The 13,857-nt window shown below is 45.0% G+C and overlaps 1 protein-coding gene across 1 annotated transcript in view; it reads right to left on the bottom strand.

Annotated features, from left to right (window-relative positions):
* Nucleotides 1-1,342: 1,342 nt before the first annotated feature.
* Tmtc1 (transmembrane O-mannosyltransferase targeting cadherins 1) overlaps nt 1,343-13,857 on the bottom strand; it is a 223,706-nt gene continuing 211,191 nt past the window's right edge. The window contains exons 18-20 of the mRNA XM_059256410.1: nt 12,031-12,153; nt 10,433-10,510; nt 1,343-4,433 (exon numbers count right to left, since the gene is read on the bottom strand). Of these exons, the coding sequence (XP_059112393.1) occupies nt 4,293-4,433; nt 10,433-10,510; nt 12,031-12,153 (342 nt within the window). The 3' untranslated portion in view covers nt 1,343-4,292. The remainder of the gene's footprint in view (nt 4,434-10,432; nt 10,511-12,030; nt 12,154-13,857) is intronic.

Here is a 13,857-nt window from a genome sequence, read left to right on the forward strand (position 1 = left end):
CAGTACTAATCTAAAGGTTTAGTATTCCCCTGGGTGGATCCACCACAGATAAGAGCAGGCAGTTTTGCCCATGATTCTTTTTTTTTTTTTTTTTAAAGGAGGGCTTTTTTGTTTGTTTGGTTTGGTTTTTTGAGACAGGGTCTCTCTGTGTAGCCTTGGCTGTCCTAGAATTTGCTTTGTTGTAGACTAGGCTGGTCTCAAACTCAGAGATCTGCCTGTCTCTGCTTCCCAAGTGCTGGGACTAAAGGTGGGCACCACTACATTCAGCTCATCAAAAACAGGTTTTAGTAAGTGCAATCAAGAACTAAATAACAAAGCCCCAGTGTCTGTGTGCCAGGCAGAAAGAGACAAACTCTGCGCCATGGATACCTTCTAAGAGTAAAAAGATATCAGGTTTTTTGATTATTTTTTATCCTTGGCATCTTGCCTGGTGTGTGCAAATGGCAAGGTGGTGCCTCTCCATTTGACACCCAAGCATTTTCTAAATAGAAGGACAAATTGTAGTCCAGTTACCACAAGCATAAAGCCACCCTACTCAGCCACCTGCTGGTCAGTCTAGGAATAATGGCCTTGACTAACCCATGGAGCAATGGCTCAGCCTTTAGAATTCTTTGGCTCATTTTAGTCCAGTAGCTAGAAATAAAAATTTAATGGTAATACCCACTTCTCCTTGGTAGAAAGCCTTGTTCAAAGCAGTCATCCCTGCAGGACTTTGCTGGCACCAGAAAGCTCATCTTAGGGAGTTTGGAGGAGTCCTAGCTGTTCTCTAAGGGCAGCCAGTGCTGAGAGCCCTGTACAGGAGGGAAGGCGCCCTCCAGCCCCTGCTCTCTGTGATCAGAAGGATGCAGACTCTGCTAACAATCACAAGATACGGGACATTTGCTTTCTTTTCTCCCTCGGTTCAGTCACCTTAGGTTGGATTCTACAGTGCAGCTTGGAATTTTTTATTGTGAAAGCTGAAAAGGGCCTCTGAAATTCTGCTGCAGACTTCAGAAGAGAACCTGCATACTGATGAAGACCAGAAACCTCTTTGCTTTGTCTGGGGCTGAGCTGTCTCTGGTAGCAAGTGACAGAGGGAGGGCTTGCCTGGCACATGGAGTTCTAGGCCAGAACCACAAAAACAAACAAGGGCCCCAGCCCCTCAAAGAGCACTTCCCCCCTGAGTTCCACCACCAAATCAGGTATTATAAAGGACATTAATAACCTGAAACATCTGAATCATTTTTGAAAAATCCTTACTAAATAATCCCCAAATTTGAAGTAAGCCACCAAAGCTATTCCTGCAGCTTCTATGTCAAAGGGCACATGAATGGACTGCCACCGGGTGGATTTCATAGTGGATTTCATGACAAGCACTAGTCTAGGGACGATGATGGGCAGGCCTGACAGCGAATGGTGGGGGAGGGGCTCCAGGGATGTGAAGGGCTCTATGTGTAACAGAGGAAAGAACCCCAGAAACTCCATGCTGGGGGCTCAGCCCAGGCAAAGCAACTCCTGATTCATTCTTTGTCTCCTCCTTCCTACCCACGGCATGTTACAGAATTCTGAGACACACACTAGACTCTTGTAAAAAATAAAACAAAACAAAACCCTAAGAATAATTTTAGCTGAGAATAGAGCTCAGTGGGAGAGAGTGCTTCCTGGTATGTACAAGGTCCTGGGTCCAATTCTCAGTACCAATGATGAGGACAATGACAACGTTAGAATTGCCAGCAGAGTATTTTCGTGCACAAAGTTAGCTCTACTCCTAGATTTCAGAAACAGCTCTCCAGTCACTCATGAAGCACAAGCCTGCTAATGACAAATCAGATGCATTTTCACATCCAGGATCTCTGTTTCTACTGTAATAAGGATGACTCCCACGGATTAGTCCACGTCACAAGAACCAAACAGCATGTTACAAGATACACTCAACAGCTTTGAAAACACACTTCGTAATTGATTTTTCTCCCAGGCAACATATCTACCATGGAAACTCTCTCACTGGCTCATTCAATATCCGAGCCAAACAGCACGCTGACTTTGTTTCTCTTATTAAACAGTGCTTATTTTTACTGCTCAGGGAGATGTCAGAGTGGGCAGACAAATGAAAGAAGAGGCCCCATGCAGCAGTCTCTAGACGCCATGTGGCCTTTTCTCCTTAGAAACGTCTATGTTATAAATACCTTTTTAATTATTCCAACAAGTTTACATGGAGACCTTCTGTAGCACTTTACATAAGGCAGAATTATGTCAAACTTTGAAGTTCAATCTGTCCCATTAGTTTTTAATGCACCCATTTTGGTAAATACTATTCTACAAAGTGGTACTAAGATGTGACCAAGGACCCCTGCTTTCCAAATTAGGGGCTTGGAATTACTTTATAATAAACACTATAGGTACATAGTTTTTACCTTGGTACTAAAGATGTCTTAGATGGAAGAAGAAAATAAGATTCTGGATCAATTTATGATATGTAACACTGACAGACAATTACATATATCAGGTGACAGTGACAAATACTGGCCCCAAAAAGCAGGTGTGCACTGGGTCAAATGCCCTTTTTGGGGGGTAGGGTCTCTGTGTAGCCCTGGCTGTCCTGGAACTCACTCTGTAGACCAGGCTGGCCTTGAACTCATTGAGATCAGCCTGCCTCTACCTCCAAAGTAGTGGTATTAAAGGCGTGCACCACCACCACCTGGCTTCAGCATGTCTTTTCAAATAAGTTTTCAGCCATTTATTTCAATTTACCTGCCAGAAAAATAACATACAGAGGCACTGCATCTTGATGCTGGGTTGCAAGAAGCAGGGGCTTTCCCTCTGGCTGTGCAGGTGGACGCTTTGCCTTCCAGCTGTCATGTGTGTCTGACAGCTGGCTCAGCATCAGGACCTGCACTTCCTGTGTGTCTCTGTCTCCATTGATAAGTACCAGTTAGAAGCAGGTACTCCAGCTCCTTCACTGACTACCCAGACACTGAGCTGCCCCTAATTCCATTAGCTTTAAGTGGCAAATAACCAGTATTATTTGGGGAGACTGTTAAAGCTTTCGTATTTTGCAGTTTTCATATGATTGGTTTTGAGAGCTGCTATCAAAATGACTATGTACAGAGAAAAAAAACAAGACATATGGATATATATTAAATATTTTATAAGTTATACAATAAATAACACTAAAAATAATGTCAAATTATGATTTCAACTTTGCCTTCCTCATTTTTAAATATAAATATATTTTTAAAAAATTATGAATTTAGACTTTACCCGAGAGTTTTAGAGCATTCTCCATGGAGTCTGCAAACTTACTAAGCAGACGGTCTGCTTTTGGTCACTTGCGTTTAAGTACAGAATTCCTACTAAAACTCAAAAGTCAATAAATAGAGCTTTCTTCCCTCACCTCAATCTGTGAGGAATTCTGTAACACAATGTAAAGGTTCCTCAATGTTTCAAAAATAATAAATCTCACGACGTCTTGACCTTACGAGAATAAAGGAGAGCACTTCTCTGGACTGATCCCTTAACACTTCCATGCAGAGTGCACCCTGCCGCTCCTCACCTGAGCAGCATATTTCAGGGTAGGAGTCTCCTGGTTAATGCACTGAGAAGTTTCAGCGTGGAGACACAACTCTAGTACAATCTGGAATACAATTCAAACATTTTCATAAAGAATCAAGGATGCTCAGCTCTTTTTTACTGCTCAGGGAGATTTATCCTGTAGAAATAAAGATACCCACATACAATTCTAGAAGATCCCCTCATGTTTTAGGCACTGGAAAAGCATATATCAGAGTGGAATTTAATGTACTTCTCCAAAGGTCCTTAGTCTCTTGGGAGTTATTAGACCAAGCCCAGCGATCAAGTGCCCTGTTCCTATGACTTCCACAAGACTCTACCAATGTTCTTCACCACCCATTCCGGATTCTTGAGAATGAATTAAACTTCCACAAGTAGACTTTCCCAAGAGCTGACTTCAGAGGACACATCCTTCCTTATGAACAGCTGTCTCCTCTACAGAACTCCAAGCTTCTGTGCTTCTGGGCTACAGTAAGAATGGAGTTCAGTGTCTGCATCCTGGGACCAGGGACTGACACAGAGGAACCTGTAACAGGCTATTTCCCTTCCCTGCAGGTGGCCTGCTCGCCTTGGCTGTTTGTCCCTTCATGGAAACAACTCAGCACAGTCCCCAGCAGCTGTCTTGCTGTGCCACCCACCAGGAGGGGACTGCCTGGCTGGCAGAGCCTGCTGTGTATGAGCAAGACCGCCCCCACTCTGTCCTCTTCCAGCCTGCTGAGTCCCACATGACTGTGTCCTCAGAGCTATGTTTGATCCCTTTCTCGGACTTCTTGTAACCTTCTCTCCAGGCGATCCAGCTTGGCTAGATTTTCCTTCAGCAGCTTGCTGTCCGGAACCAGCCTCAGGGCTCTCTCGTAATAGGCCCTTGCAGACACGTAGCTTCCCTGGGGGGGGGGGGGGTGTAGAAAAAGAGAAAGACTGCTCAGCACAACCCTCTGAGGATGGGAGAAGACCCCTTCCTCTGACTGCCAGTTAAGTTCCCCTAAGGAAACCTTATCTGTGGATATTGTTATCCTTATCTCTTGGGGTGCTTTAGGGGAATCCATTTGTTTTAAGAACCAGACCAGATGGAGAACGTGGAGGCTGATAGCTACACCATAAGGTTCAACGGCAGAAACACAGATTTCAGCTATCTTACTACAGAGAAGGAGATTGTTATTTTGTAGTGTTCTCAGGAGGTTAGCACGGGGCTGCTGTTCTTTGTAAGCAAATAGGCTTGGGGTGGGGGTAGAGACGGAGGGAGAGCAATAATTAAACAGACATCCATTTTATCTTTAGATTGCTCTAATTTTCAACTGAAACACATAAGCAGCCTGTGCCTAATGCCAGTTTTACACAATGCAAGACTTGATTAAAAGATGGACCTGGGGCTGGAGGTATGGCTCTACGGTTAAGAGCACTTGTTCTTTTAGAGGACCCTGGGGTTTGGTGCCATTCACAGCACACACATGATGGCTTACAACCATCTGTACCTCCAAGGGATCAAACACTCTCTTCTGACCTCTGTGAGCACTTCATACATGGTACCCATACATACATACAGATAAAAAACTCATACACATAAAGCAAATAAATCTTAAAAAATAAATTTAAAGACGAACTCAGGATTATCTCCTAGCCAGGGTATGTGGTGAAAAGCACCAGCCAGACACTTGCTGCAGGAGGGGAGAAGGAATGTGACCTCTGACCTGCTGAGCACACCTGCTCCCACTTCTGTCAACACTGTTTAATAACATGTGTGCCTGGGCCCAGCTGATCACTGACCATTGGTCACAGCTAGTAGCTTTTCTATTCCCTTCTCTACGGCCTAATGCATCATCTTCCGCCTCTGGTGCAGCCTTGCAGACCTGAGCCCTGCAGAGCCCCAAGACTCAGACTGCTACGAAGCTTTTGTTGTCTGTTTCCTCTGCTCACAAGGCCCAGGAAGCTCATGAGACTTGCAGGACTCCTGAGGCCCCTCTCTGAGGTAACATAAGCAGTAAACAGTTGCTGGAAGTTGAGGAAGGAGACTCAGGGGGCTAAGACTCATGGAAGTTGGGCAGGCAGCTCTGGAGACACAGCTGAGGCAGGCTTTCAGTGAGTCACACACACTCCTGTGAGTGAAACAGAGACTCACTGATTTACCACGCTGGACTGAAGCAGGACTCTTTTCTTGGTCTGCCCTATCTGAGGCATAGATGTTTACACCGTCCCCAGGAAGCTGCCCGATTTCTTCCCACTCTAAAACAACAAATTGATTTTACATCATCCTCAGCTGCAGCTCTCATGTGGGTGGACACCAGAGATGTTCTAAATTTCTATCACAATTCAAATTAACACCTCTCCAAAGCTAGCAGCTAATGCTTACCAAGGTGTAAGTGTCTTCCCACGTGTGTTTGTGTGTGTCAAGAGCTTAGATGCTGCCTGACACAGTGAGACCTCAACAGAATGCTGGAGTTACCCCCATCACTGGGTAGACTGCTCAGTCTCTATGACTCACTGTCTAGTTCTCATGGTGTTTATGTGTACAGCTGGTGTAAGAGGGTGTGGAAATGCTGAAAAAAAGAGAAGGAATTGTCCACTGAGAACCCAGCACTGGCTTGTGTAGTTATATTCGACAATTAATGCTGATGAAAAAGGCCAAAGTTACTTGAGGCAAGGAGCTCAGTTCTGCTGCATTTCTGTTACCTCCAGCATCCTCCTCCAAGTCTCTGGCTTCCAATAAGCCCAGCGTACATCTGGGTGCCTGCACACTTATGGGTCCAAGAAATCGCAAGATACTCCACATGCAGGCCTCAAGCTGTCCTTGGAGGCTACCCCGAATCTAGGCCTCATTCTTAACCTTGGTATTGTTTCAGATCACTGGGTTTCTGTTTTTTGCACAAAATATGTGTGCCCTCTCTCCTTCAAATTGCTCTATTCTTGATTAAACTGTAAACCCTGTTTATTTTTTTAAATTATATCCCTTAAGTCAACAATCCTAAGTCTATGGTATATACAAACTGTAACAATCTGATTTCTAGAACTGAATTTTCATTAATTAAGACTAGAATCCATCTATCAGTCATACCAGACACATTTCCTGTGTCCAGTTGCTGTGGCCAGTCACTGCTCCTTGATAGTGAAGATACAGAACATGCCTGAGAGCTCTACTAGACAACAATATTCTGCAAAGCATGGGTGGCCATCATGAAGCCATGCTGAAACAGAACTTTGAAATATGGCTTGGCTAACAGGAACTCATGAACTTTAGACCAACAGCTGTGGAACCTGCATGGGACTGAACTAGGCCCTCTGCACAATCGAGGCAGTTATGTAGCTTGGTCTGTTTCAGGGGACCCTGGCAGTGGGATCAGGATCTTTCCCTGGTACATGAGCTGGCTTTTTGGGACCAATTACCTATGGTAGGACACCTTGCACAGCCTTGATGCAGGAAGAGGGGCTTGGACCTGCCTCAACTGAATTTACCAGACTTTGCTGACTCCCCATGACAGGAGGAGGGATGAGAGGGGGATCTGTGGTTGGTATGTAAAATGAATAAAAAAATTCTTAATAAAAAAAAAAGAAATATGGCTTGGATGATGAAATCCCATTAGAGCTTGAAATTCCAGCCCATCTCCTTACTTCATCTTGTGTAAAAGTTCAGGGAACATAACAGACAGTGAGCATCCCTCACCCCAAAACGCAAAATGTTCAAAGTCCAACACTTTCTGAACAGACAAGATACCATAAATAGAGGATTCTGTAACTGACCTCATGGAATGGCCTACCTGTCAAACTGCAGACACACTAAAAATATCCTATACAATTACTGCAGGGGCTGCATGTAAGGGCAAAAATGTGAGAGGTGGAGTGAATTGTGCAGTTAGACTTGACTGTCTACATCTGAGGCACTTCAGGTCACAGCACTGACCTTAGACACATGGTGTGATTGTGTCCTTCCTTCCTAGGACTACCACAACTTTCAGTGTTTTTCCCCCCATCTCCTATGCCACCTCCTTTCAAAGCCTTATTTCAACTCTTCACTTCCATAAGCCTTGGAGGCCTATACTCCCCAGGCACAGGGCAGGCAGGAGCCAGGGCCAGCATGAGTGATATTGTGATGAACACTCCTTGCAAAAGACACAGGAAGTTCAGGATTGTTCCTGCACAGCCAAGCTGTGCCCACTACACACATTATTCAAATTTACCCACAGACTTGTTAAACTATGAGTATGAGAGTTTCCTAAGCTCAGGCTAATCCATGATGTCTGCAGTGACAAAGGCTGATTATTTTAATGAATGTCAATTACATTTTGCTGCGGGCCGCAGGAATATATCATAAGAACTCAGCTGGTTATGGCAAAGTCACTACCTGAAGGGATCAAGGATTTCTTCCAGAGGAAGCCAAATTCCAAGGAGCTTTTGGTGTTATTTGGCTTGTGATATATCAGCTGTATTCTGTTATGAAAATCATGTGTGCCTTCATAGTTTTCCCAAGAAGGACTTTTCCCTAAGAAGGGCTAACAGTGTGGACTGATCACTCTCTGGACATACATATTCCAGGACTTTGGAGAACAGCCTCAGGAAAGGCTTTCTCTAGAATCAGATATCTCCCTTAGCCACTTTCAAGGACTAACAGTGATAACAGTTTACATGCTAGTCACCTGACTTAAGGTAAATTCCACAAGGAGACACTGCCTAGGTCAGGTGGACATTAGGTAATAGCTTTACACAATGTAGCTTGGACCCTCCCTTCTTACACTGAGAGAACAGGATGAAGAAGAGAAAAGAGAATGGAAGAACTAGACAGGTAAGAACTTGAGAGGAACAAACTGAGATGGGGAAGAACTAGATTGGAGGGCTAGAAGAGAGTACTAGAGGGACGAGATGGAAGGTGAGGAAGTACTAGCTGGGTAAGAACAAGATGAAAAGGACCTAGATAAGGCAGAATTAAGATGAGAGAATTGAGATAGAACTTAGAGGGATCAATAGATAAGTATAGAGAGAAATCAGGCAAGAAAGGAGCTAGGCACGAGAACAGAACTGAAGCTGTGTATAAAGGATGTTATGCCAGAGGAATTAAAGCAAGTGGACTATAGAGCTCAGTGTGCTGAGATTCTATTTCCTGAAAATAGTCCTCACCATTAGTAGTTCTCTCTCCTGAGCCCCTGGGATGTACAATATTAAGGCTGGTCCCTCTAATATTATACAAGAACATTTGAAAACAATATACTCAGTAGATATTTCCTCAATCTCCAGAGCTCTGTCCTGTGAACATACAGCCTTGAGTTCAGATACATAATAATTATACTATTTTTCCTTTTGAATGATCTTGGGTATATTCTTTCTACTTCAAATTAACAACTGAACTTTAATGTTTGTTATATTCCACCTGGGAAAGTTATACATTATTCTAAAAAACAACTATTGAATATTTAAAATAATGCACTATTCTTAGGAAAGTCCACTCTGTTTGACAGATGTTGCTGAACATCCCACAGTACTGTGGGTCTGTGACTGAGCAACGACAGCTTAGATTCCCCACAACGAGGAAGACATTGTGCCCTTACCCGAGCAGCTGCAAGCCCCTTTCACTCCGCTGTCTTTCTAAGAGTGCTCAGGTGCCTGTGGGAGGAAAACACTGGCAGGCCTCTTGGAAATTCTCATCACTACACTATCCCTCATGCCTGCAGGGTCTGATAGAAGCCTGAGGGCAAGTTGGCCCACAAGTCAGACCCTGGCATCTCTGTGAAAAGCCCTTCCAGGACCCAGCTACTTGGCACAAAAACCCAAGCTCCAGGAATCGCTTTTAGGCCTCACTCTCGGGCCTCGGCGTCCACCATCTCCTTTTACCTCCTCTGACCAGTCATGCTGCCTGCTTACCATTTTCCACACACACCAGCACCTTCAGCCTCAGACCTCTGCATGTGCTCTTCATCTGTCCACATGACTTGACCCCTTCAGATCCCTGCATTCTACAGGAGCCTTCTCTAAGAGCCCTGTCAGCACCCCTCTCCTTTCCTTTTTTTCTTCATACACATCTTACTATCTGACGTGTGTACACGTGTACTTATTCCCTGTCACCCCAAACTAGAGTATCAATTCTACCAGGACAAGAGTTTCTGTCTTGTCTGATCACTGTTACATGCCCAGTATCTAGACATGCACCTGGCATACAGGATGGATGCTCAGTAGAGATGCAAGTCAGATGAATGAGTACATGCATGAATGAATCACAACACATCTTTGACTTTATTGGCCACAAACAACGCCACCCACCTAGGGTCACTTTCGATCATTCTTGGCAGAAAGACTCACCCAAAGTTAACTTTAGGGGGTGGGGACCAAAGCAGACAAACATGTTTTCCACTAAGAGGTTAGGGAATAAAAAATATTTTCAACATGGAAAATAAAGGGGCAGGAGAAATGCTTCACCAGTGAAGCATACTGCTCTTACAGAGGACCCACGTTCAGGTCTTAGCACCCATGCTGGGCATCTTACAAAGAAAGGCCCATAACGCCAGCTCTGGGGGCCCACCATCACCCTCTGCTGGCCTCTGAGGGCATTGCACTCATATCCCACAATCACACATAATGAAAAATAGGAAATAGTAAAGCATATTTAAATTAACAGTCTGGTAATGCTGAGGAGTTGCCAAGCTTCACAGGGTCAGTGCACACAGACCTCAGCTGCTGTCCGATAACCCTTCTTTCCACATGTGATTTTCCTTATGATCAGCAGTATAATAGAGTTAAGCTTATAAACATTTAAACAGGTCCATAATATTCATGATTCAGAAAACATAGCTCTTCTGAATTTTACTTTCAGAATGTCTATGTTTTAAGTATTCAAGTGATTTCAAACAGAAAATGAACAGTGGCTTCTAAACCAGGATGAGAACACAATGAGTGCCACTCCTACCTGGATGTGCCGGATTCCACCCATGTTCATCCACGCCTGTGCCTGGTCAGGATCCAGGGTCACAGCAGCCTCATAGCTCTGAGCGAAGAAGGAAAGCTTCATGTTAACACATGAGATGCACCTAAGATGCCACAGAACTATGCAAACCCAGCCCACATGGAGACCGCTAACAGCCACTTAGCAGCCGGCAAGTTTAGTCTGTTATCGTTTTTAGAGCTGATGGTTGAAGGGCCTCGGGGGCTTCTACGACAGCACATATATGGCATGCCACTGGGGAGCCAGGGATTTCCGGAACAGCTTGTTTCTCTGGTTCTGCAAGAAAGCTGTGCTTGATGGTCTTCCTCATCCATAAATGAGCTGATAAGGAACACTGCTGTCAGGATTACAGAATCCAAGGAGGGTAGTTCAGTGCAGAACACAAGCTCAGCCTGTGTGAGGCCCTGGGCTCCATCCCCAGCACTCAAATATACAAACAAACAAACAAGTAAATAAATTAATTAATTAATGAGAAATCAGAGAACCTGAGGTGCTCTTCTAGCCGCTCAACCACGGCCCAGCCCCTTCAACCTCCAACTTGTTGCTAAGTATCTAAGCAGCATGCTTACATTGTTTTATAGGGGTCACGACACCTGTTTTTTTTTTTTTTTTTCCCTACCTTTTGGAAGCTCTTCAAAGCTGAAACGTAGTGGCACACTCCTGTAATTTTAGCTGCTCAGGGGCAAATGACTGATAACCTTAATGATGAATGTTTACATTTTTTTCTTTTGTTTTTTTGAGACCAAGTCTCTCATTATAGCCTTGTTGCCCTGGAACTCACTGGCCTTGAACTTATGATCCTATTGACTCTGCCTCCAGATATATCACCACATCCTGCTAACACAGGAATTGTTTTAAATATTTGTGTGTGTGTGTGTGTGTGTGTGCTCACACAATAGGTACATGCATGTCACTGCAAACATGTGGAAGTAGAGGCCAACTTGGGAGGAGTCAGCGTCCTTCTTCCACCAAGTGGTCCCAGGTGGTCAGGTTTGGAGGCAAGTGCCTTGACCCACTGAGCTATCCTGCCATCCCTGACATGATACTTCCTAAGTTTCAGAAGAAAAGTTTCAGAAGAAAGACCAAGATGGATGGTCTAGAGGGGCTTCCTGGGGAAGACTGCATGACCCTATGTAAAGAGCCCTGGAAATGAGAGGAAATCTAGAGGTGATGGCAGGTGTCACAGACACATAAATGCCCAAAGCTCCTTGGGCTCCCGTCGAGCTGTGATAAAGGTTCTTGCAGACAAAACAGACAGTGTAGGTGGCTCTTCAGAATTCTAGAATATGAAATTCTTTGAATGTTTTCTAACCATGAAACTTGAAGAGATAATTCAGAGGTGTTGTGTAGGTGAGTCATCAAAAACCAGAGGCTTAAAGGAAAGGAGCCACTGTCCGCTAAGCAGAACTTTCACAAACCGCCAGTGACGAGAGTTGACTGCCCAGATTCCCTTATGGCTGCAGTATTCATTTAAACCCGGAGGGATAGCTCAGCCATTAAAGACTAGAATCACAACCAAAAATATAAACCTGTAAATTTAATGGCAGTTTGGCTCGTCTTACCTCAAAAGCTTTATCCAGAAGGTTCTGCTCTCTCAGCTGGTTTCCTTTTGTGAAGAAAAGTTCAGATATGACTTTTGGGTCCCTGGGCTTCAGCTGAAGAGCCCTGTCTATGGCCTCGAGCGCCTGCAGCAGGGGTAAATGTAGGAACCCTAACTTAGAGTGACATTACACCTCTGTTCATAGCCATCTGCTAGTGTGACTCATGACAAACAAAACATACTTTCTACACTCTCATTTTCTCATTGGGAATTAATGGCCCCAGAAAGATCATTCCCTATGCCTCAGGTTCCCTATTTACAGTTGAGCAAGAATCAAACATCTTGATCAGTTTACAAGGTTACACAGTTGCAGTGGGGTTTGCAGGACTACTGGCCCCTGGTTCCTGCCCCACCTTTACACACACAGACATTGCTTAGAAGTACAATTCTGCCTTGTTGTGAAGACTCCAAAGTTTATCCTAGATCAGGGATAAAGCCCATGGCCTTTCCCTAGGTGTGTGGGTCTAGTCACGTTTGCACCTTCAACTCTGTGCTCTGCCCCTCCCCCACCCTTCATGCCTTAGGCACACCTGCTTCTGCTGTCATAGGCCCATTTTGCTTGCTGACCTCTTCCTCTCTTGACCCTTCCCTCACATCTTGCCATGTGGAGACCTGACCTTGTTGGGGACCGACTCCGGACAGCTGTGTCCCGAACTTTGTGTGACTTTCTCTGCTTCATCAAGCCTTGACAGGAGGTTCCTGGCCTAACTGTAGGATATATGATTAGATAAACTTTCTGGAGCCTGTCAGCCAGCTGCAGGGGCCTGGGATCAAAGCGACCTCGCCCCGACCCCTCCCTTAGGAATTTTCCATTCTCTCCCTGCTTCCCTTGCTCTCCCTCCCTGCCTGAAGCCCTGCTTATAAGTCTCCTTTCTCTCTCGCCCCGCCCCCATTGATCTTTCAGGAGGTGCCTCCTTGGGTCTCATCAAATAACCTGGCCCGCAGGACCGGGCAAGTGGCGCCCGAACGTGGGGCTCGAGGCACGGTGACCTGCCGGACGACGGACAACAGAAGGGGCCCCAGAGAGGATCAGGGTAGAGACGCCCGGACTGCATCACTCGTGCAACACGGGAGAGTCTTGAGGTAAGTGTGTCGTCCCATCGATCATGGGCAAAAATTTATCTAAAGAGGCTGTTTTTCTAAAGGAGATGAAAAGGTAATCTTAGGGAGAGAGGAATAAGAGTTAAGAAAAAGGATTTGATAAAATTCTTCCAATATGCGGAGGAGAAATGTCCCTGGTTAGTGATTAATGGACCAGGAATTCACCCTCTGACTTGGAACAAGGTTGGAAAAGATATTAACAAATTACTCAGAGACAGGGAAAATGTCCCCAACGCCTTTTTTAGTTTTTATGGTGTGATTAGAGATGTTCTAAAGGAAGCAGAGGGACATGGGCGTGTTTCACATTTACTAGCCCTTGCAGAGGATTTTCTCTCAAACTCCCCCTGCCTGACACCCAAGGGTCCAGAGGTTTATTGACATCTACCAGTAAGAGAGCTCTCTGTCTTGTCTGTGTATCTCTGTCATGTTACTTTTGTTTTGTACCGGTCGATCGATTTGTACTTTGCAGGCTCTCACTGGGACAGACGTGTCCGGACAGTGAACCTGGCGGCGAAGGGAGACGTCCCAGATGCCTAAGGCCACCTCAGAGGTGACAATTTGGTTTAGGAGCATCTTTGGGTATCTTCCCCCACGGTGGGAGGAAGAGCCACTTTGTATTTTGTCCCGGGAAATTGTCAGAGCCATTTTGTGGGGTTTTTTTGTATGTTTTGTTGTGATCATTGTTACT

Source organism: Peromyscus eremicus, chromosome 3, assembly GCF_949786415.1.
Source record: "Peromyscus eremicus chromosome 3, PerEre_H2_v1, whole genome shotgun sequence".
Taxonomy (NCBI): Eukaryota; Metazoa; Chordata; class Mammalia; order Rodentia; family Cricetidae; genus Peromyscus; species Peromyscus eremicus.